The 24,831-nt window shown below is 42.7% G+C and overlaps 1 protein-coding gene across 6 annotated transcripts in view; it reads left to right on the top strand.

Annotated features, from left to right (window-relative positions):
- Window positions 1–24,831, top strand: part of pde4d (phosphodiesterase 4D, cAMP-specific) — a 1,181,705-nt gene that overhangs the window by 999,104 nt on the left and 157,770 nt on the right. For all 6 annotated transcript variants that reach the window (XM_080186268.1, XM_080186277.1, XM_080186293.1 and 3 more), the window contains 2 exons: window positions 17,845–17,881; window positions 18,766–18,842. In XM_080186268.1, coding sequence (XP_080042394.1) covers window positions 17,845–17,881; window positions 18,766–18,842 — 114 coding nt within the window. The remainder of the gene's footprint in view (window positions 1–17,844; window positions 17,882–18,765; window positions 18,843–24,831) is intronic.

Below are 24,831 nucleotides of genomic sequence, written 5' to 3'. Positions count from 1 at the left end.
TCCTTCCATTAGCCCTATGTTCTGTATTCCTGTTACTCTTACCAAAGTGAATCACCTCACATTTTTCCATATTAAACTCCATTTGCCACCTCTCAGCCCAGCTCTGCAGCTTATCTATGTCCCTCTGCAAACTATAACAGCCATCCTCTCTGTCTACAACTGGATGGGACAAGGTTCCCCCGGGCATTGGCACGTTATCCCTTGGGCAGTGTTAGGGGCACAGGCTGCAGTGCCATAGTGGCAATCCCCAGGGGGCAACCCCCACTACCTGAACCTTTGGGTGGGCCCCAATTTCAACCCCCCCCATCAAAAGTGGGGAGCTACTACAATTCTGCTGGAGTGAAATACTCTGGCAGGGTGGGAGATGCTAGCAGACCCAAAGCCTTCAATACCGGACCTGTAAATTAAATTAAAATGACCATGTAAATTATCTTTGTGAATCCCTGCCGATTTCCGGCACGGAGCAGACGCCACCGGAAATCCAGCTTTGGGAGACAAATGGGGCACAAATGCTTGCATGAACCCCATGAATCCTCTAACACAAGAATCTCCCGGCCAACTGCACTAATGTTTTAGTGCAGCGGAATGGGAGAATTGCGGCCATTGTATTTGGCCTGGTACTTGTTTGTGACTGTGCTATACACCCTCTTTTGTTGTTTCATCATAATCTCATCATTCAAGAGCTCTGGCTTTGGTTCTCCCAGCTTTCTCCCTTTTTGCAATTTATCTAGCTTGTACCTGAATCATCTCTTCGATAAAAAAGATCACCCGTTGTTCTATTACAGCTTCTCCTGTCTGTCTTTGGTTCTATTTACCCTGGCTACAATGCATCATTCCATTGAAATTAATCCCTCCTCCAATTTAGAAGTTCTACTTTAGATTGATTCTTGCTCTTTATCATTAACATAATTTTTAGATTATTAAAGTAGATCTCAATTACCCAATTGTTCCCTGGAGAAACTTGATCTACTTGGCCCACCTCGTTCCCCAGCATTTCATTCAATTGGTGTTAGTACAAGTAGGGATTCTATGCATTAATCCTTAACTAAATCAGGAGTTATCTGGACCTTTATATTACTGTTGTTTAGATTATATCTTTGGGAAAGGTAACTGTTTTAGTGAAAACCTATTTACCTCACTCGAAGTTTCTAAAAGTATAGATAGTTACAAAAGCACTTTGAAATAAGAAATGCATTTTCTTTGTCTTGTACAATACTATTGTGACTATTCGTACCCGGGCAACAAAAACATCCAAAATACCTTACCCAAGTTGGCTGTAATCACACAGTAGAATGGAAAGGTTATTTCTGTGTGTATTTCTTTCCAAGTAATGGCTAATACATTTCAAAGCAAAAACAAAGGGACCTTCAATGTTTTCCAATCTGCAGCCTTGACAGTGGGAGTTTGGTCAACTGGATCTCCGCTGTAATTCATTGAGTCGCACGTTTTATTAATGTGCATGATTTGGCTATTAGCCTTCTGAGTACTTGGAATACACTAAATTTATATATGTGCAGGCAAAATCCTTCAGATGAATCTCAACGGAAGAGAAACACAAGCACATACAGTACTCACAAGGCTAAAGAACTCCCTGATCTGCTCCTTAAATTCCTTAATTATTAACTCAGCACATGCATGGCAAAAATGGCTATGCTTGCGGCATAATGCTGTACTCAATCTATAAATCTATTTTACTAAATATTGTGATTTCTTTTTGTAGTGTTACTACAGTGATGCCTTTTAGTATGTATTCATTGCTTGCAATGTTACCCCAACAATTCTAAAGTTGGAATTTTTGAAATCCAAATCAACATAAAGAATGGAACATTATTTATTTGTGATTTTTGCTGAATTTCTTTGTTTAAATTGCAAGTGCATTGATGTTATCCATAGCACTGCTGTACAGTAATTATTTAAGCTAAGCAGTAGAAATTCACAATCTTTGTTAACTTTTCTCCACCTTGTGGTTTGATTTCAAGGCTGTGCTTTAAATTAGATCTTCAAATTCTCAGGCTCATCAAGCATTCACGATTTCAACAAAAATTTCATGAAGAAGAAAGTAACATGATAGAAATGATGCTACAGATTATTCATAAATGATAAACAAGAAATTATTGTTGAAAGCAGCACAGTGGTTAGCACTGCTGCTTCACAGTTCCAGGGATCTGGGTTCGATTCCCAGCTCAGGTCACTATCTGTGTGGAGTTTGCACATTCTCCTCGTGTCTGTGTGGGTTTCCTCCCACAGTCCAAAAACGTGCAGGTTAGGTTGATTGGCCATGCTAAAATTGCCCTTGGTGTCCTGAGATGCGTAGGTTAGAGAGATTATTAGATAAATATGTGGGGATGTGGGGGTGGGGTCAGGGTGGGATTGTGGTCAGTGCAGGCTCGATGGGCCAAATGGCCTCCGTCTGTACTGTTGGATTTCTATGATTCTATGAAAGTGATCCACTGATTCATGCATTCACATGAGATTCCTCTGTGAGGTAACGTAATGTACAGAAAGCTGCCAGATATGCAAGTTAGGTGTCTGCACAGTACTTTTGCCAATGGTAATTTATAGCCTCATGTTCAATAGTTTCAGAAAGAACGGGCATGCATGCTTTACTGATATTTAAAACAAGTCAAAAAGTTAATCTTCTAAGGTAGTATAGTGAAAGATATGCAAGGCAAAGTAAAAGCAAAACGTAAGGTCAGTTGCTATTATTTTAAAAGGGCAAATAGGCAGCCTGGACTATACAATGCAAAAGGATATTTCTTTGAAGCATGGAAGATTTGTTTAAAAGGACAAATGTGAGAGCTGTCCTGTTGAAATACTTAAAAAATCAAAAACTAAGTTCTGTTACATTGCGAGAACTTTTCACTCATTTCCCCTTTGGTGACCAATGAGGTGAGCATAACATTTGTCTGCTTGAGATTTTGTTTTGATGACTTTGTCCCTGTTGATAGGATTAATCGCCATCAGAGACCCAGTTTGGTTTCACGGAGTTCAGAACCAGTGCTTACATTGGCGATAGGAAAGTAAGTGAACGTAGCTGTTGTAGCTTACCATAAATACTAATGACTAAATCCTTAGCAACTCCCCTAACCCATGACTGTCACCTTTATCTAATCGGTTTACCCAAACATTTTGCAGAGAAGTGAGGAGGCGTCCACATAGACAGCTGAGATCACCCTGCCCTCTCACTTCCCTTGTTGATGTTTCAGATATTCCACAAAGAATAAATCTTAAATAGAAAGAATTAATCATGTGGCTTTAATGAGTTTAGACCTGTGAAATTCATTACCTGCCTTGCAGGCAATGTTTATGACTGTCTCAGCAAAGGTTATCATTACTGATTCTAGTTTGAATATTTACGAGTGCTTTTACTTTACAATGGAAACAGCAGGAATGTTATTTTACTTTGTTTTCAAGTCACCGGAGAAATATTTTCGGAATAACATTAAAACCATGCTTTGATATTTATTTCAATAAAACTTGTTTCTAAAATGTTCCTGGTTTTCATCCCTGTGTAGTTGCATGGATACAAAATCACAGATTTCATTTTATCATGTTTGTCCCTGTGCTAGATCTCTAAATAGAACTATTTACTGTAGGCCCATTTTCCCTCTATAAATATATACTTTTCCTTTTAGAAATACCTAATTCCCTTTCATTATCGCTTCTTCCTCAATAACTACTTGAAATAAAGCACGCAGGTGATTATAGACATTTTCAGAGCTACAGTTATGCCAGCCATGTATTGAATTAACTTACGTAACTCTCAAGCAATTTTCTTTATCTTGGGAAGTGAACAGCCAAGGTGTCACGTAAGATGAACGTATTTCACCAGTGATCCTATGCAAGATCCTGGGCATCAGTTGGAAAGACAGTGTCACCAATGAGGAAATGCTGCAGTGGACTGGTCAGAGATGCCAGAAGGACATCATGACGGAGTGATGTCTGATGCTGGTGGGACATGTCGTTTTCCTCCCCAACACACACCCCGCCAGTAGTGGCAGTAGATTAGACATCACTTGGCAGAAGAAGATGATGGGGCCAGTTAAAGAAGACCTAGCCAAGTACATGTAAGGACCAAGAGTTGGAATATTACCTGGGCTGGAGGGAAAAGGCTGGCAATGGCTGGGGTGAAGTCTTGTTGCCCACACTGAACTGGAGGATATAAGCCTAAGTCATTGTCAAGACGTTTCATACACTGCAATCTTTGGTAAGGTTGCAATTTTAGGAGAAAACTATTTGCAGGTATCAGTATCACCAGATCCAGGTCTGCTAGTTTCCGATACATCATTGAGTTATTTCATTGTTAAAATAAAATTAACTTTTCTTCTATAGAATGTTGTCTCTGGTGAGAAGCTAAGCTGATACTATAGTGTGAAGAAATTAAAAGTAGGATAGGAGCATCCTTTAGCCCTGTCCCATACCCTCATATATTCCATATTGTACTCTGCTCTAAAGTTAAGGGACAGAGTATGTTTGTGGAGAGCAACTTAACATGAAGTCACAAATCTTCCAGCTAGATTGACACTAAGCAGAGGGCAGTGCCCGGGCAATGTCAGAGGGCAGTGGTAGGGCAGCGCCGGGGGCAATGCTGGAGGGGAGCTGGGGAGGTTCCAGGCTGAACTCCATTGCGCTAGGATGATGCTAAAAATAGCACCCCGATCCAGGGCGGGCAAATCAGAGGCCAACGTGCTAATGAAGTCTCATGGGATTTGACCCTTGATGTTTCTTTTTCAAATCCTGAATTATAGTTGCTGCGCTGTGGGTAATGTCCAGGCAGTGCCTCAACATGACCCTCTCCTCACTGTGTGATGCATTCATCCAAGCTCCCCTGGGAGATATGCTCACCTGGTGCGTGCCTTGGGTGAACAATCAAGTTTCTTGCCATTCTCCATTTTGCCATCACGCCAACATGGATGGATTTTGCGAAAGGGAAGGGAATGATTCTGGCACAGGACCTGATAATAAGATGCTAATAAAATATCCCATCTTCACAATCCTCAAACCAGGGCCTGAATTTTCTGCTCCCTCTGGGGAGTTATGGGGCACAGGGAGTGTGGAAGGGTTTCTCTCAATTACCACTCGCTCTGACCTGGTTGAGATTTTATAGTGGGATGGGCAGGGTCTCAGATGGGAAGCCTGCACTTAGAATCATAGAATCCCTAATGCAGAAGGCCCCAATTAAGGCCCTTACATGGCTTTTCCCAGCCAGCCTCAATTTTTAGAGTGACTGGTATCAGATCAATCAGTGTGGGAAATAGAAACATCTTAAATTTTAAACATGGGGCAGGAGGGTTATTTTATTTATTAGTATCACAAGTACATTTACATTAACAGTGTTATGAAGTTGCTGTGAAAATCCCCAAGTCACCACACTCGGCGCCTGTTTGGGTATACTGAGGGAGAATTTAGCATGACCAATGCACCTAACCAACACATCTTTCAGACTGTGGGAGGAAACTGGAGCCCCCGGAGGAAACCCACACAGACACGGCGAGAATGTGCAAACTTCATACAGTGATCCAAGCTGGGAATTGAACCCGGGTCCCTGGCACTGAGACAGCAGTGCTAACTACTGCGCCACTGTGTCACCCCACTTGAGGGAAAGACTCCGCTGTCTGTTCTGGTTGAAGTTCATCTGAGATCGCAGGTTAGCTCATGACCAGAAGGAGTAAGAGCCTGGGCATCAAGAGGCTGTGGGTTCTTTGTAAGTTCAAGAGATTGGAAAAGGTGGACCATTGCTATAATGAGGATTGACCTAACATGGGTGATTCTTATCGAGGGATGTTGCTGTTGTTGTTGTTGTTGTTAGGGTATCTTCACATACACGTGATGGGATTTTACACCCTGTTCACCTCAAGACTGGAAAATCCCACCCAAGGTGACTCTGGCATGGTCCATGTCCCGTTTGCTATGATTCCCGTGGCAAGCGGGATGGGAAAATTCTGCATTGTATTTTACCCTTTGAGGAATAGCAGAAAAAGTGGAGGAGAGATGTCCAACTGATTTTCAGCCAGTTGAACAGTGCTGAATGCTCCTTCCGTGGCCAACAAGTCGTAGCGTTGGACTCAAACCTGGAGCTTCTAGTCTAGTGGTGGGGATGTTACCACTACACCACAATGCCTAAAGATAAGTGAAAAGCAAATGCCAGCAGCACTCTCTTGTGTCCTGGTATACGGTTAGTCACATCTGCCAGCCTCTCCAATACGAGCTACAGCTGCAAGGACTTTGTCGGAATAATGTGGAGCTCCCAGCCTGCAATAAGTCAATTTGGTGGGGGGGAGGGTGTGAGTGTAGGTGAAATTACGGGGTCTAAAGTAAAGGAGAGGGTACAGGTAAGGGAAGAGGCCAAGGATGTCCCAATAATAAAAGGAGTAGGGGGTGTGAGTATGGTTGGTGGCGTTCCGGCAAATAGGGTACAGGTGAAGGCTGGGATGAAGGCACTTTATCTGAATGCACGAAGCATTCGGAATAAAGTGAATGAGCTGGTGGTGCAGATCGACACAAATGGATATGATCTGGTGGCCATTACAGAGACATGGCTGCAAGGTGACAGGGACTGGGAGCTGAATGTACAGGGGTATCAAGTGTTTAGGAAGGATAGGCGGGAGGAAAAAGGGGGGGGTGTAGCTCTGCTGATTAAGGATAGCATCAGGGTGGTCGTAAGGGATGATATAGGAGCCAAAGAGCAGAAAGTGGAATCGTTGTGGGTGGAGATTAGGAACAGCAACGGGAGGAAGACGCTGGTGGGTGTCCTTTATAGGCCCCCAAATAATGATCTGGAGGTGGGGCAGGCTGTTGACGCGCAAATAAATGCAGCGTGCAGGAATGGAACGGCGATAATTATGGGGGATTTCAATCTACATCTTGATTGGTCGACCCATGTTGGACGCGGTGGGCTCGAGGAAGAGTTCTTGGAATGCTGCCGGGGTAGTTTCCTTGAACAGTGTGTGTTGGAGCCGATGAGGGAGCGCGCTATCTTGGATCTGGTGTTATGTAATGAGGCGGGTAGAATTAGGGACCTTATGGTGAAGGATCCTCTTGGGAAGAGTGATCATTGTATGGTGGAGTTTCTGATGCAGATGGAGGAGGAGAAAGTGGGTTCCCGGACACGTGTCCTTTGTTTGAACAGAGGGGAGTACGGTAGGATGAGAGAGGAATTGGCAAATGTTAATTGGGGGAGCGCGTTGGAAGGTAGGTCTGCTGAGGAACTGTGGAGGATCTTTAAGGAGATCTTTCTTGGTGCTCAGCATAAATTTATTCAGATGGTTAAAAAGGATCGTAGGAGGAGAGATAATCAGCTGTGGATAACGAAGGGGGTAAAGGAAAGTGTTAAATTAAAAGCGGATGCATTTAGAGTAGCTAAGAGTAGTTGGCGAGAAGAGGATTGGGAGAGGTTTAAATGTCAACAAAGAATGACAAAGAAGTTGATAAAGAAGGGTAGGATAAACTATGAAGCTGGGCTAGCACTTAATATAAAAAAGGATAGTAAGAGTTTTTATAAATATATAAAAAGGAAGAGGCTGACTAGGGTGAACGTTGGACCCTTAGAGGATGAGAAGGGGGACTTAGTGGTAGGGGATGGGGAAATGGCTGAGGCCTTGAATAACTTTTTTGTTTCGGTCTTCACGGAGGAGGACGTGAATAATTTGCCGGGTGTTAGCGATGGAAAGATGGTAGGAGTGGAGGGCCTGAATGACATTATTGTTACTAGAGAGGCAGTGCTCGACAGACTGGAGGGACTGATTGTGGACAAGTCCCCAGGACCGGATGGAATGCATCCAAAGGTTCTGAAAGAAATGGCGGAGGTGATAGTGGATGCCTTGGTGATTATTTTCCAAACGTCGCTGGATTCCGGGGAAGTGCCGGAAGATTGGAAAACGGCTAATGTTACGCCGTTGTTTAAGAAGGGTGGCAGGCAAAAGGCAGGGAATTATAGGTTAGTTTAACGTCTGTTGTAGGTAAAATGTTAGAATCCGTGATCAAGGAGAAAATAGTGAGGCATCTTGAGGAGAATTGTTTGATAGAGCAGACGCAGCACGGTTCCGTTAAGGGGAAGTCGTGTCTGACAAATTTATTGGAGTTCTATGAGGATGTGTCTAGGGCGGTGGATAGAGGAGAGCCGGTGGATGTGGTGTTCCTTGATTTTCAGAAGGTGTTTGACAAGGTGCCTCACAAGAGGTTATTGCAGAATGTAAGGGGGCATGGAGCTGGGGGTAGGGTGTTAGTGTGGATAGAGGATTGGTTGTCAAATAGGAGGCAGAGAGTGGGGGTCAATGGGTGCTATTTGGATTGGCGGTTGGTGACTAGTGAAGTGCCCCAGGGGTCGGTGCTGGGGCGTCAGCTATTTACCATTTATGTAGATGATCTGGAGGAGGGAACCGAGTGTATGTTGTCGAAATTTCCTGTGACACCAAGATTGGCGGAACGGCAAATTGTGCGGAGGGTGTGGAGAGTCTGCAGAAGGATCTAGATAGGCTGGATGAATGGGCCAGGAACTGGCAAATGGAATTTAATGTTGGCAAATGTGAAGTTGTCCACTTTGGTAGGAATAATGGTAGGAAGGACTATTACTTACATGGTGAAAAACTGCAGCATGCGACGGTGCAGAGGGACCTTGGGGCCCTTGTGCATGAGTCGCAAAAACCCAGCCTGCAGGTGCAGCAGGTGGTCAGGAAGGCTAATGGGATGCTGGCCTTCATAGTGAGGGGGATTGAATATAAAAGTAGGGAGGTCTTGCAGCAGCTGTATAGGACACTGGTGAGACCGCAGCTGGAGTACTGTGTGCAGTTTTGGTCGCCGCACTTGCGCAAGGATATTTTGGCTTTGGAGGGAGTGCAGAGGAGGTTTACTAGGCTGATACCGGAGTTGAGGGGGTTGAACTATGAGGAGAGGCTGAATAAACTAGGCTTGTACTCGTTAGAGTTTAGAAGAATGAGGAGAGATCTCATTGAGACATATAAGATGATGAATGGGATGGATAGGATAGAGGTGGAGAGGCTCTTCCCGCTCAGAAAGGACAGTAGGACTAGAGGGCACAGCCTCAAGATAAAGGGGGGTGGTTTAGAGCGGAGTTGAGGAGGAACTTCTTCACTCAAAGGGTGGTGAATCTCTGGAATTCTCTGCCCGTTGAAGTGGTGGAGGCTGCCTTGCTAAATATTTTTAAGACGTGGGTTGATAGGTTTTTGACAGGCAAGGGGATTAAGGGTTATGGGGAGAGGGCAGGAATGTGGAACTGAGACACAGGTCAGCCATGATCTTATTGAGTGGCGGGGCAGGCTCGAAGGGCTGGATGGCCTACTCCTGCTCCTATTTCTTATGTTCTTATGTTTATGTTATGTTCAATTTGTGAATCCCCTTTAAAACTGGTGCCAGGACCTTTGCCCCCATGAGATATCAGTGAGACAGATGACTTCCTGCCTGCTGCCACCGCCAGGATTCACCAAGCTCTTTGTGGAAGTATAAGCAATAAGCTGAAAAACGGAACGTTACCTGCCCTGCTGCCGACCAGGGATCATGCCAAATTTCCTGCCCCACCCTCCCACTCTAGAGCAGAATTCTCCCATTTTCAGATTAAGTGCCCATGCTAGCAGGAAAAGGGGTGTGTTTCTCGGTTGCACTATCAGTTTGTCAGGTCCGATTCATCCACATGAAAGATGTTATTGAGATCATTTCAAGAAACATGCTGGCCAGCAACACTAAAGGATACCCCTATCTCCATGCTCAGAGACAGGCCCCTTCCTCCACAAAAAACTTGATTTGGTGCTCCCCTCCCACACTGACCAAAGGAACATCACAAACCCTTCACCAAAGTAGGGCATCCTTCCCCACCCACAAATACACCCCACCCACCATGCAGGCATGAAGGTGACCTGACCGCCGACCTTCCACTCAGCATTCCTTCCCCCATCAAATCACCCACAGCCACCCTCAGACCTCCTATTCACTCCACACACCTTGGAAGTGCCAGTGGTGCACTCTCCCTGATATCCTGGCACTGACACTCTGGGGTTGAGTGGGGTCACCGAGGTTGGTCCAGTGGCCTTTGGTGCTCTGTGCTGCCAGGGTGTAGAGGTATGATCTCTCAATGGTCCTGGGGTTGAGTGAGCTCAGGCTGGGGCAACGAGTTGCCACACTACCTGGGGATAGCGATGTCATGGTTAGATTACTCCTTCTAGCCTTGGCAGATCCGAAGATTATCCCCAGCATGGTAATTCAGGCAGCCCTATGATCAATGTTTGCAATCCTGCCTATCAGCTGTGAACAATCTGAAGTGGCTTGGTAACTTTAATCTCCATGCCTTCTGGTCACCTGTCAGGCTTTGAAGTCACTGCAGCACTCCATTCTCCAGCAGAAATTTTCCTTTAGTCCTATCAGAAGCTGCAGGTGTGAGTAGACACCTTTAAAGCCATCTGACAGAGAGGACATGTCAATTTCACCTGGGGGTTGGGGTCCCATTCTGCACAGCTGTGCACTCAGCCATAATGTCTGCACACATCTTTGATTTGAAGTTTCTGAGGCTTCCTAGCAAGCTGAAACCTTTGAAACCCTCTCTATTCCTCTAGAAAGCCTTGATTTGTCAATTCCAAAGTTCAGTGCTGTGAGAGAGGTCTCTTCACAGCTGTATTTATTGACCTTTGAATGCATCTCAAGTAGTATCATTGATCCTAACCACAATGCTTGCAAATATTCTAAGCCTACTTGACAGGCAGCCAGTGGTTTCTTCAAAAGGAATAAGTAGTTTAACTTCTTCTGGGGAGGAGGCCTGAGTGGGGTCTGAGGGAGAGTGGTACTGAGAGGGCTTGTGGGGGGCCCTGATGGGTGAGGGGTTTTGAGAGGGTGTTGAGTCAGGTCACCCTTATGAGAGGTAGGGTGTCCTGTGATTTAAGTAGTGGGGGGAGGGGGGGTGATTCCTCTCTTTTCTGAGGCGTTGGTGGTGCTCCCCCGGATTCTCAGGGTCCACAATATCATGTCTCCCCTTGTGATAAGCAGGAGAAAATCTTGAGAAGTTCAGTTATCTAGAGTCATCTGTTTCATCTGAATTGTTTTTAGAAATCATTTATTTACATTAAGTTGCATTAATCCATTAGTTTTAGAGAATCATAGAACCTTACAGTGCAGAAAGAGGCTCTTTGGCCCATTGAGCACTGACCACAATCCCACCCAGGCCTTACCCCCATATCCCTACATATTTTACCCGCTAATCCCTCTAACCTTTGCATCTCAGGACACTAAGGGTCAATTTTAGCACGGCCAATGAACCTAACCCGCATATCTTTGGACTGTGGGAAGAAACCGGAGTATCCAGAGGAAACCCACGCAGACACGGGGAAAATGTGCAAACTCCACACTGACAGTGACCTGAGCCGGGCATCAAACCCAGGTCCCTGGAGCAGAAACATTAATTGAGTCCTATCAGCTGTATGAAAGGAAGCAGTTCATGCTGGTGCAAGTTGCCATGTATGTCAATAGATGCGTGATCCGGTCTGTGACATGCAGGCAATTGGGATTAGCTTAGGGGTTTAGAAAAAAAAGGCGGCATGGACAAGTTGGGCCAAATGGCCTGTTTCCATGCAGTAAACCTCCATGACTCTATGACTCTATACTGGCTTCAGGATGTGAACATGTAGTACAGTACGGGAGGAAGTACATCTCTTTACAAATAGAAGTGTGACTAGCTCTACATGGTATGATCATTATCACCTTCATTTCTGGGATGACAACAGCCACATTTCAGCCCCCAAATTAAAAAAAAACATTGACTTCAATGAACATTGAACTATCCATGATTCTGTAAAACTGAGACAGCCACAAACCTATACAGTTGTATAGAGAACCATTACTGGAATTAAATGCGATATAAAAGGTATTCATTCTAAAAGCCGACTTAATTCACTCAGTCCTGAAAAGATGAGAAGGAGTAAGTGTTAAGTAAGAAGCCCTGCACACTGACAGTGAAATACAGTGTTGTTTGAGGAACTGCTTTCTGCTTTTTTTTACAGTTTTCTCTTTAAGCTGATTGGACCATGCCTAATCCAAACTGTGTTTTATGTACTGTGTAACATCTTAAAGTTATTATTTCCCCTCCCCACTATTTTAACAAGAAAAATAAAAAGAAAACAATAAAATCAAAGAGTGGCTGATCAGCTGTTCAGATAAAGTAGATATTTCAAGAGATTATAAAATGATGAGAACTTAACCCATTCATCATCTCAGTAGGGGATTTTCAGCAATTATCCCCAACTAGACTAGGGGAGACAATGGCCTAGTGGTATTAGTGCGAGGCTATTAGTACAGAAACTCAGCGAATGTTCTGGGAAACCTGGGTTCAAATCCCACCAAGGCAGATGGTGGAATTTTTGAATTCAGTAAAAAATATCTGGAATTAAGAAGAATCTACTGATGACCAACTGTTGATTGTCAGAAAAACCTATCTAGTTCTCTAATGTCCTTGAGGGAAGGAAATCTGCCATCCTTACCCACTCTACTTGTGACACCAGAGCCACAGTAATATGGTTGCCCCTCAACTGTCCTCTGTAGTGGCCTAGCAAGCCCAGCAAGTTCAAGGGCAACAAGGATGGGCAATAAATGCTGGCCAGCCAGCAATGCCCATGTCCCAAGAATGAATTAAAAAAAAGATTAATCAGGCATTCTGCGGAGGCTTCATGTGCGGAAATAGTGAATTTCAGATTTTATCTAACTGTGTATAGGTGCTGAAGAAAGATATTCAGAAAATAGTTGTGAATGAAGAGTGGACGGACTATTTCCAAAAAATGATAAGGGCAGGATTCTCTTGCCATTCACGTCAACAGGATTCTCGTGTCCTACTGCAGTGAATAAAGATTTAGCTGAGCGCCAAATTCTCTGTCCTACCTGGCAGCGGTGGCAGGGCATGAATGGCCAGAGAATTCTGGCCTAAGTGTCATATCAATAACAAAACTGGAGCGATCCATACCGGTCTGTTCGGTGCGGATTGGATCACAATTGCCCCACATGCAAGTCATACTTTGGGAGCGTGGTCGAGTTGCGTGCCCATTCTGGGAGGGGTGGGGCATAAGTACACTGGTGACCCCAGCTGCAAAGCAATTGGGTGCAGTTTTGAAAGGGTGTTCCTATCTTACAGTTCACTTGGAGGCCTCCTCCCTTACCCCTTGGACATCCTTTCCTCATCAATGGCGTGCTTCCTCACTGACGCTCTTGATATGACTCGCCAGCCTAGGGGCATTGGAACCTTCCCAGTGGATCTCCCTTCATGTCCACCAACATGCTCCCCCTTCCTGACGCCTGACATGCCCCCATTTCATGACCTCTGACATTTCCCCCCATTCATGACCCACCCATCATAGCTCTGCCAACAAAGCACTCCCTGCATAACCCCCTCATCGATGCTCCCCCTGCATAGCCCTGCCTGCATAGCCTTCCCATTATACCCCTTCTCTGGTCCCACTCCCTGACTGCCTGGTGCACTAACGATACCCAACTGCCACTGCCAGGGTGCAGGTTGGCACAGTCAAGTTGGTGGTGTCAGATGGGCACTGCCCAGTCATGTCCCTGACCACCTGGGGACCTGCGAGCACCCTATCATGACCTCACTAATTATGCATTTGGGGATTAGCACGCTGTTTTTCATGGTGGAGTGAACATAATGGAACACGTTTTGCCATCATAACAGGGTGCCACCTTTAAAAGACGCTCAGCATCGCTGACCCACTGTTGATAAAGGAAAATGGATCTCTAGGAACACTCTGAGGCTAGAAGCTGGACCTTCTCGATGACACTGAAGCTGCAAGATCCACTTGCAGTGGTGTTCCATGGTCCAGGATATCTGGCAGCCTGTATCCCGAACTCTTCTCCTCACCTGTTGAATACCTCAGGCATTGTTCTAGATATTTTCGGGACTGGTTTGTTTTCCCGCTGGCATCACAGCAAACCCAGAGTGGCAGAGATATTCTAGTTGGGCCTTCATCCGCATCCCAGTGGTGTGATGAAAATCAGTTACACACCGCCAGCAGTTTTCCCAATCCACGATGGTGGGCGCCAATGGAAGATTCTGTGGGAAATTCACAACGGCATAAAACCGATCCTTGGGCTCCTCCTGAATTCTCCTCCCCTTGCCTATCATTGAATCTGCCAACAGGGACATGGGAAAATTCCACCCATTAATGAACCAATTAGGTAGACAGCTTTCATGGTCATTCCATGAGTTATACAATTTGTTATTAGAATTCATGTATTGAATTCAATTTCACCGTTCTTCATGGTAGCAGATTTCAGCTGGCTATCTTTTTATTAAACATTCTAATTTTAAATGCTCACTAATTTATTCAAATTATGGATTCCCAGAATTATCCACAACTGACTTCAGGCTAAGAAGTCAATATATATCTTGAACATAAGAAGTAGGAGGAGTTAACCTGCTGCACTGTTCAATAACATTCAATAAGGTTTGAAATATGAAGCATTAGATCCAACACACCCCTCCTCACTGTGTGTTGGGTAGCTGCTTAAAAATTGTCTTGCAGCAGATGTAATATTGTCTGGAATATAAACTTTAACAATGTCATTTTTACAGGGCTGCGTCTTTGTTCAAGGCACCGTGTGTAGTAGGATTCATGCCACCATAACAAAATGTATTTTTTTTGTCGTAAATGTTTTCATTGAAAACAATGTCCCTTTAATTAAGATTTGCATGGTGCGTGTAACAAACATCATTGTTTTGAAAATAGATTGCAACAATAGCTAAATTTCTCTTCTAGTTTTTGCATTTGAAAATGCAAAATGTGAACAGTATTCGTGAAGATGTGTTTCTGAAGTTGATGAGTAGAAGTGTAATTTTCTGGGTTACATGTTCTGATAATTTTTCTTTCTCAAGTTACTGAAACAATAATAACCATTACTCAAAGTCACAATGCCTCTTTGGCCCAGACTATGTTTAGAATAAGATTTGTTTGGATGACATTCCTCTTCACTGGAGTCATCACATGTACTCCTGATCCTGCCATCTATCAATTTTCAGAGTAGAGCAAGAAGATACCTCTGTGGTATCTCTGACGAAGCAAAGATGCCTTATGCAATGTGCCAGATTATTGTTTGTTGCCTTTGAGACTTTAAGATAATACAGCTCCAATTTTCAGCTCCTTACCTACCCTGAGCATGGCTGAATTATCGGGCAGACTAGAATGGCAGTTCTGGCAAGCCTGCTGGAGATAGTGCAGGTGTTAAAATACATAGAGCAGTCATTCAGCTGGGATTTGAAACTAATGCAGGAAGCATATCTGTTGTTGAAACCTGATATCATGCACAGTGTGGTTCATTGTGATTATGGAGGCTTTGTATCAGTGCATACTTTATTCTAGTACATCATGACTACTTTATGCAGGAAGTTACTACACGGTCTGTTAAAGTGAGTTGGTCCACCTTTAGCCCCCCAGTATTTTGAGAACAGAAGTGAAATGCTGTAGTTTAATATCAAAGTTCAAGGCTGTCCCTTGATAACATACAGGTGGCATGAATGTGATGTTCTGTTGAAGAGCCATCTGAAAGAAAAACCATTGTGAAAGTGTTATATGCATTACATTTGCCTGCATCTTGTGGTTGAAATTACAATGAAATGTTATGCCTCTGAAACTGAGTGCAACCTCGGGAGTCTGCATGTGAGCAATTAAAAGCAGCAATCCAGAAGTTACCCTCAGTGATTGTTTGCTGCACCGCAGGACACAGTCCCTCAGACTGCAATCAAATAGAAACCATGGAGCTGACAAAAACTTTTCCTTGTACACTCATTGTAAAAATCATTGAAAAGTTGTACCTTGTTTAATGAGGTTAACGGGATTTTCAACGCAGTGCAATGTTCATAGTAACTGCCAAACAGGCTCTCAGTCATTGAAAAGAAACTATTTGGGAAAGTGAAATTTCTGCAGATTGTGATTTTAAAAGATCACATTTTAAATTTATTTTCGGTTTGTGACTTTTCAGCTTCTACCATAATCCCATGTGTATGTCTCAATCATTAATTTCACCCACTATAAAAACATAGTTCAAGTGAAAAATTCAGTGCCATTTGCTTCCTAGTTTACTCTGTGTGAGAATACTTCAATATGATTGGCTGTTTATCCTGCTTGATGACATCATAATTGCTGGAGAGCTCTCAATTTAGCATCAGGTTCAGCTATTGCTGGGAAAATGAAATTCACGGCACAGCGATTGCTAGATTTTTGTAGGCGTCTTTCTATAAGCACAGCAGCGTCTGCACCAGCCATTAATTCCAGGCCATAGCATTGCATTGAATTTAGAGAACAGAAACAGGCCATTAGCCCAAATGACAGAATGTTTAGGTTCCATATGAGCTTGTTCCATCTTACTACATCTAACCCTTTTAGTATTAATATTTTAAGTATTATTTAAGAAGCATGTCCAAAAATTGAAATGCGTGCAGTTAAAAACCTTTTGAATGAGTTGATTTGTACAGCATGTACCTATATAATAATTAATGCCTGAAAGAAAACTTTTCAATATAGTTTGATGATTCATCCTATTTCGGTCACATTATTCACTCATCTAAAAATCAGTTTTTTTATATACCTTTGTGTGTTTTAAAAGTGGCAGCTGTGGTTTGTGAAACAATTGATTCTCGGGATCCTTCACACATTGTTTTGGATAAAACTTCTAAAGGAAAGAACATTTAACATTGAAACAAAGTTGTGATCTAGAACAGGGTGTTGGGTAGCATTGAAGAAATGGAGATTGCTGGACTCTGTCTGGCCACCAGCTCCACCATAAAAAAATCAGAGACGACAAACTCCTATAAAATAATAGCATTATACAAAAAAGAACTGTGACATTTTTTCTTTATTCTTTCATGGAATGTGGGCATTGCTGACAAGGTCAATATTTGTTGCCCATCTTTAATTGCATTGAACTGAGTGGCATGCTTGGCCATTTCAGAAGGCAGATTTCATTTCCTAAAGGGCATGAGTGAACCAGATGGGTTTTTAACAACAAAAGTTAGTAATGATCACCATTACTAACTTTTGAATTCCAGAACTTAATTTAAGTTCTACCACCTGCTATGGTGAGATTTGAGCCCAAGTCATTAGTCTTTATGCCCTTGATCTCTAGATCAGTAGCCCTGTGGTCCTACCACTACATTACTATCTCTCCTATTTTAAGCATTGAAGTTGATGTTTACTTTTCTTCCTCTAATAAGTTTCAAGCAAATTCATTTAATTCCTATGTTTTTTATTAAGCAAAGATTCACACGAACAGCATGTTCATAAAAGAAAAAAAATCCAGTAATATTGTGATCAACTTTAAAGGATAATATTGCTGCAGTAGAAATCTTGCAAGTCATCAATTGAAGAATAAAGTGGTATGAGTTGCCACATGGATTACTCTGGCAAATTCAGGCTTATTCATTTTCTGAAATCCAAATCTTTTTAATGCCATTTTCATATAGGTATCTAGACATTCACTAAAATGAACAGAATAGCAATGTTTATAAATGTTGAGCTGTGGACATTGTGATCCCAGCATTGCACCTTCCTCTGTAAAGTATTGTTGGAGTGTTTCTGAAGATTTATCGTACTGAAAATAAGATATGAACACATCAGCCATTCAACAATTTCATGGTGCCTCCAAACAAAGCTATTCAAAATTGGTGACTGTTGTTTAGATGCCAGGTGTATTGTATTAATTCAATTTCATGTAACCATTTTCGGTGGAGAAACAAAAATGTTTAAAATGAATAACTTTTCCTTGGGATTATGCTTAACATAAATTTTATTTAACAGCTGGAATATGTTTTGATAAAACATAAATTATAATGATTTATCTATTCATATTTTTCAGCCATGGAGATGACCTGATAGTGACCCCCTTTGCGCAGGTAACGTGCATCATGTTTCACATGGGTTCAAGTTAGTGAGTTGATTCACTTTATACGGCTGTCTTTAGGAGCTAATGAAAAAGCACCCTCAGTGAGTGGTGTGTATTACAGGGAATATTTTTTATATGAATTTTCTATTGTGGGGCAATGGATAATATTTCTCATTTGAGGCTTTATTTTATCATAGGGAAGTTTACTACATTTCAGAATTTATTTGGATAGTTAAAAGTACTAAATTCTTGATGATTACTTTATTCATAAATTGCAATGTTACTTAGGTTTACTACTCTATGTATATGTCAAACATTAATTGTTACATAGCTAAGAATAGCAAGATAATCAAATACACTTTGATGTAGGTTGACGGTCTAAAGTGGAGATAATATGAAAAAGAACAAGGTTGCCCCCATGTAGTGCTCAGTGAGACGTGTACAGAGATTTGGAAGCACCATGTTGGACAGAAGCTGTGGATAGTGAGAAAATCAATGCATGCAGACTGGACCCTAAAGTTTTGGTTAACGAGATATCAGTTGTTCACTTCCCATTTAATCTCTAGCCATGTCACAAAAATTTTCAAATACTTGAGGGAAACCTTTCTTTCTTGCACAGCCATCAGATGGTACTATCCTACTCATTCTGTACATAACTAATAAATAAGTAAGTGTAAGAGAAAGTCAAGTAAATTACGACTAGCAAATCAGGACTTAGACCTCCATCCCCTTGCCAACTTTCATAGTTAATAGTTCAATCATGGTCCTTTTTGGGTTCAGTGGATGCTTACTTAGACTAGAGCTAAATAATTTCAAAGTTTGGTTCAGGCAAAAAGTATTGTATGTGCTGCCTTTCTTTCCTTGGTACAAACATCCCCATTTGTATCTCTACAGGTATTAGCAAGCCTGCGCACTGTAAGGAACAATTTTGCTACTCTAACCAACTTGCAAGATCGAGCATCCAGCAGCAAGTAAGTCACAACGGTGTGCCGACTTTGAGATCTGATGTCATGGAATGTTACGGGATAGAAACAGGCCATTTGGCCCGTCAGCCTGTGCTTGATGGTTGTCACCTGCAGCAGGTTGAGGTGGCCTATTTGTGTGTGACACGCTCCCAGAGGAGTCCTGCATACCTACTCACATACTGGAACCATAAGTATCCCATTAAAGTTCTGAGATTTCTTCCTGCTATGGTGCCTGTTGAGTTCTCTGATAGATTAAAGCCTTGCAGTACCCAGATGGTTTGCCTCGGAAGGGAACTGTCACCGAGCTGATCTTGAAATAAATGCTGCAGACTGCACTGTTTAACTCTGTTGCAGGCAGCAACTTTCTTTTGTAGCCTCCCTGTTTCCTTTTAAGTGTCTCTACCATATTCACCATCTCTTTAACCTGTGCTTAACAATCTCTCCACTCACATTGTCTGTATCTTTGAGACTTGATTACCTGTAAGGACTCGCATTCCAACCGTTATTTTGTAAATTGAGTTTGTGTCTTTGTATGCCCTGTTTGTGAATAGAACTCCCACTCACCTGACGAAGGAGCAGCAAGTGCTCCGAAAGCTACTGGATTTTGTTACCAAATAAACCTATTGGACTTTAATCTGGTGTTGTGAGACTCCTTACTGTGTTCAAGTTCCACTCCAGGACTTGAGTACAAAAGTCAGTCAACAATTGCTTTACAGTCATTATTAGACTTTCAATTCCAGATTGTGTTTCTTATAGAATTCAAATTTCACCTTTCTCTGGATTAGTAGTCCAATGATAATACCACTGTGATTTTGAAAGCCCCCCTCCCCTTACTCCAGTGCAGTTCTGAGGGATCTCTGCTTTACTGATAGTGTCATTTTTCACACGGGACGTTTAACAGCGACCCTATCTGTCTCCTTGAAAAGATACGACAATGAGATATAACCTGAATTCTTTTGTGGGCGCAATAAAAGAATCCAACCCTTTGCTTGCGAAGATAGTCAATGCCAAATAAGATTGACTACATTTCCCATGAGGTCCACTTATCAGCTAGAAAAATATCCAACTTTGACTTGTTACCATGGATAATACTCCAAATTCCAGATCAGTTCTTTTCAAGAAAGGGTAGGTCAATGCCTATGTGACTATACTTTAATACCTGCACTATGCGCTGGCTTGCCTTTTTGTTGCTAATTTTCTCTCATGTTCTTTCTTAGCTCTTCGAATCCTCTATTTTGCAGCTTTCCTATATTCATTACAGCATTTTTCTGGCTTTCTTTATTTCTTAACTGCTCTATTGGATAAAATCTACCTATTTTCCTTTCAGATTTGACTTAGTCTCCCTATTCACCCCAGATCTTTAACATCTTGCATTTTTCCCAACTGGTGTAGATTGACTCTATTATTCTTTTTACCCCTGTTAAATATTTATCATACTTTCATCTGTAAATTGTTTTTTTCCTCTTGCAAGATCCCTTTTTGTCACAGTTTGCTTTTTTCAATCAAGTAGTCATATTTTGAATTTTCCTTTATTGTATTTCATTCAGTAGGGTGATGTAAAACTAGTGAAAATGAAGCTTCAGCTCATTTTACAAGATTCTTTCTTTTTATTTTACTTGGAGTTATTGGAAGTAACAAATTGGGAGAGATGCAAAATGGTCTGTTGATTCACTCGCACCCAAAGAACAAAGAAAATTACAGCACAGGAACAGAACCTTCAGCCCTCCAAGCCTGCATCGATCATGCTGCCCAACTGAAATAAAATCCCTACCCTTCCAGGGACCATATCCTTCCATTCTCATCCTAAACATGTATTTGTCAAGATGCCCCTGAGAAGTCACTATCATATTTGCTTCCACTACCTTCCCCACCAGCGAGTTCCAAGCACCCGCCATCCTCTGTGTAAAAAAAACCGCCTTGTACATCTCCTTTAAAACTTGCCCCTTTTAAACCTATGCCCCCTAGTAATTGACTCTTCCACCCTGGGAAAAAGCTTCTGACTATCCACTCTGTCCATGCCCCTCATAATCTTGTAGACATCTATCAGGCTGCCCCTCAACCTCCTTCATTCCGATGAGAACAAACCAAGTTTCTCAAACCTCTCCTCATGCCTAATGCCCTCTATACCAGGCAGCATCCTGGTAAATCTTTTTTGTATCCTCTCCAATGTCTCCACATCCTTCTGGTAGTGTGGCGATCAGAATTGAACACTATATTCCAAGTGCAGCCTAACAAAGGTTCTATAAAGCTGCAGTATGATTTGCCAATTTTTAAACTTAATGCCCCAACTGATGAAGGCAAGCATGCCATGTGCCTTCTTGACTACCTTCTCTACCTATATTGCCACTTTCAGTGACTTGTGTACACCCAGATTCCTTTGCCTACCCCGACTCTTAATGGTTCTGCCATTTCCTATCTGTATTAGACTTCCAAAATGCATTACCTCACATTTGTCTGGATTGTCTGGTGTGCCTCAGGGATCTGTTTTGGGGCCACTGCTGTTTGTAATTTTTATAAATGATCTGGATGAGGGTATAGAAGGATGGATTAGTAAATTTGCTGATGACACCAAAGTCGGAGGAGTGGTAGATAGTGAAGAGGGGTATCATGGTTTACAGAGAGACTTGGACAAGTTGCAGAGCTGGGCTGAGAGGTGGCAGATGGAGTTTAATGCGGAAAAGTGTGAGGTAATTCACTTTGGCAGGAATAACAGATGTGTAGAGTATAGGGCTAACGGTAGGACTCTGAATAATGTTGACGAACAGAGGGATCTAGGTGTATATGTGCATAGATCCCTGAAAGTTGGAAATCAAGTGGATAAGGTTGTTAGGAAGGCATACGGTGTCTTGGCGTTTATTGGTAGGGGGATTGAATTTAGGAGCCGCAACGTCATGTTGCAACTGTACAAAACTCTGGTGCGGCCGCACTTGGAGTATTGTGTACAGTTCTGGTCCCCACATTACAGGAAGGATGTGGAGGCATTGGAGAGGGTGCAGAGGAGGTTTACCAGGATGTTGCCTGGTATGGAGGGAAGGTCCTATGAGGAGAGACTGAGGGATTTGGGGTTGTTTTCGTTGGAAAGAAGGCAGCTAAGAGGAGACCTTATTGAAACATACAAGATGATTAGAGGTTTAGATAGGGTGGACAGTGGTAGCCTTTTTCCTCGGATGGAGAAAGCTAGCACGAGGGGACATAGCTTTAAATTAAGGGGTGGTAGTTATAGGACGGATGTCAGAGGTAGGTTCTTTACCCAGAGGGTGGTGGGGGAATGGAATGTCCTGCCTGCTGTAGTTGTAGATGCGCCTAGTTTGGGGACGTTTAAGAGGTCCGTGGATAGGTTTATGGATGGAAAGAGATTGGTTTAGGTTAGAGGGTCATTGCTTTTTTCTTAATTCGTCGGCGCAACATCGTGGGCCGAAGGGCCTGTTCTGCGCTGTAATGTTCTATGTTTCTAAACTCCACCTGCCATCTCTCCGCCCAAGTCTCCAACTGCCTTAGTGATTATGTACCAAACATCGCTGGATTCTGGGGAAGTGCCAGAAGATTGGAAAATGGCTAATGTTACGCCACTGTTCAAAAAAGGTAGCAGGCAAAAGGCAGGGAATTATAGGCCGATTAGTTTAACATCTGTTGTTGGAAAAATGCTTGAATTCGTCATCAAAGAAGAAATAGGGAGGCAGCTGGAAAGAAATGGTTTGATAGAGCAGACGCAGCATGGATTCGTTAAGGGGAAGTCGTGTTTGACGAATTTATTGGATTTCTATGAGGATGTGACTAGTGCGGTAGACAGAGGGGAACCGGTGGATGTGGTTTTTCTCGATTTTCAAAAGGCGTTTGATAAGATGCCGCACAAAAGGTTGCTTCAGAAGATTAGGGGGCATGGAGTTGGGGGTAGGGTATTAGCATGGATAGACGATTGGTTGTCTAATAGGGGACAGAGAGTTGGTATCAATGGGTGCTATTCTGATTGGCGGTTGGTGACTAGTGGAGTGCTGCAGGGATCGGTGCAAGGGCCTCAGCTATTTACAATCTATATAGATGATCTGGAGGAGGGGGCTGAGTTTAGGGTGACGAAATTTGCTGATGACACAAAGATGAGTGGAAAAGCAAATTGTGCGGAGGGTGTGGAAAGTCTGCAGAGGGATCTGGATAGGCTGAGCGAGTGGGCAAGGGCCTGGCAGATGGAGTACAATGTTAGCAAGTGTGAGGTTATCCACTTTGGCAGAAATAATAGTAGGAGGGATTACTATTTAAAGGGCATAATGCTGCAGCATGCTACGGTGCAGAGGGACCTGGGGGTCCTTGTGCATGAGTCGCAAAAACCCAGTCTGCAGGTACAGCAGGTGATCAAGAAAGCGAATGGCCTTTGTAGTGAGGGGGATAGAATATAAAAGCAGGGAAGTCTTGCTGCCACTGTACAGGGCACTGGTGAGGCCGCAGCTGGAGTACTGTGTGCAGTTTTGGTCGCCGCACTTGCGCAAGGATATTTTGGCCTTGGAGGGAGTGCAGAGGAGGTTCACTGGGCTGATACCGGAGATGAGGGGGTTAGACTATGAAGAGAGACTAAATAGACTAGGTCTGTACTCCTTGGAGTTTAGAAGGATGAGGGGGGATCTTATAGAGACGTATAAGATAATGAAAGGGATGGATAGGGTAGAGGTAGAGAGATTCTTCCCACTCAGAAAGGACAGCAGGACTAGAGGGCACAGCCTCAAGATAAGGGGGGCGCAGTTTAGAACAGAGTTGAGGAGGAACTTCTTCTCTCAAAGGGTGGTAAATCTCTGGAATTCTCTGCCCATTGAAGTGGTGGAGGCTCCCTCGCTAAATATATTTAAGTCACGGGTAGATAGGTTTTTGACAGACAAGGGAATTGAGGGTTATGGGGAAAAAGCGGGAAAGTGGAACTGAGCCACTTCAGATCAGCCATGATCTTGTTGAATGGCGGGGCAGGCTCGAAGGGCTAGGTGGCCTACTCCTGCTCCTATTTCTTATGTTCTTATGATCTGTATCCTGCTGTATCCTCTGATGGCCCTCATCGCTATCCGTGAATCCACCAACCTTTGTGTTGTCCATAAGCTTACTAATCAAACCAATTACATTTTTCTCCAGAACATTTATTTATATTACAAACAGCAAAGATCCCAGCACTGATACGTGAGGAACCACCACTTGTCACAGCTCTCCATTCAGAACCTGATAGTACCTGGTAGAACCCATTTTGTACCATCACGTGGAGTCAAAGTTACCCCCTTTGTTCCCAAATGTTACCCTTGCTCTGCCTGATTTTCCCAAATGGAGTTGAGTTTATCAGAGTAGCAACACAGATTCAGTATATATTTTTATTTTTGATTAATAAGATCTCTCGTATTTACATCCATCCTTCCATCCCATTCACATTAATAAGATCTTCCACATCTCTCTCATCAGTGCTGTTATCTTAACTGAATTGTTGAGCTATCATTCAGAGATAAATATATGACATAAAATTAAATGTAGAAAATATCTTTTGGAACACTTCACTGTATTGTGGTTGTTACTGTAGAGGTATTGTCACCAAAGCATAGCGACCTCTGCTGGTACAAAATGCTGGAACAACAATTTGACTTCCTGGAGACAATTATGTTATAAACATTTGAGTTCCTGCAGTAATTATATTCCACAGAAGTAAATGTGTTATCAACATTAGAACTGTTAGCTTTCTACTATACCATCCTTAAGTGCATGAAATAGGGTTTTCTGGCCATTTTGCAATTGACAGAAGAAATTAGTTCAAGAAAATGCAAGTATTTGATTAAAATATCTTGCACTCAACTGGCATGTTCCTGCTGTTCTATTAACTTTTAGCACTGCAGAGCAAAGAAACTTAAAGAAGTGTGCTGTTCCCATTTTTTGTCACTTCCATTCCTTCAAAAATGTATCAATTTTTGTTTAACTATATAAAGTGACAATTCATTAAAATGCATTATGTAGTCTTCATGTTTTTGGAACTGAAGTT

This window comes from Carcharhinus amblyrhynchos, chromosome 1, assembly GCF_965287045.1.
Source record: "Carcharhinus amblyrhynchos chromosome 1, sCarAmb.v2.hapA, whole genome shotgun sequence".
In the NCBI taxonomy this organism is placed as follows: Eukaryota; Metazoa; Chordata; class Chondrichthyes; order Carcharhiniformes; family Carcharhinidae; genus Carcharhinus; species Carcharhinus amblyrhynchos.
The sequence above is the reverse complement of the archived record's forward strand: the minus strand, read 5'-3'. Positions and strand labels throughout refer to the sequence as shown.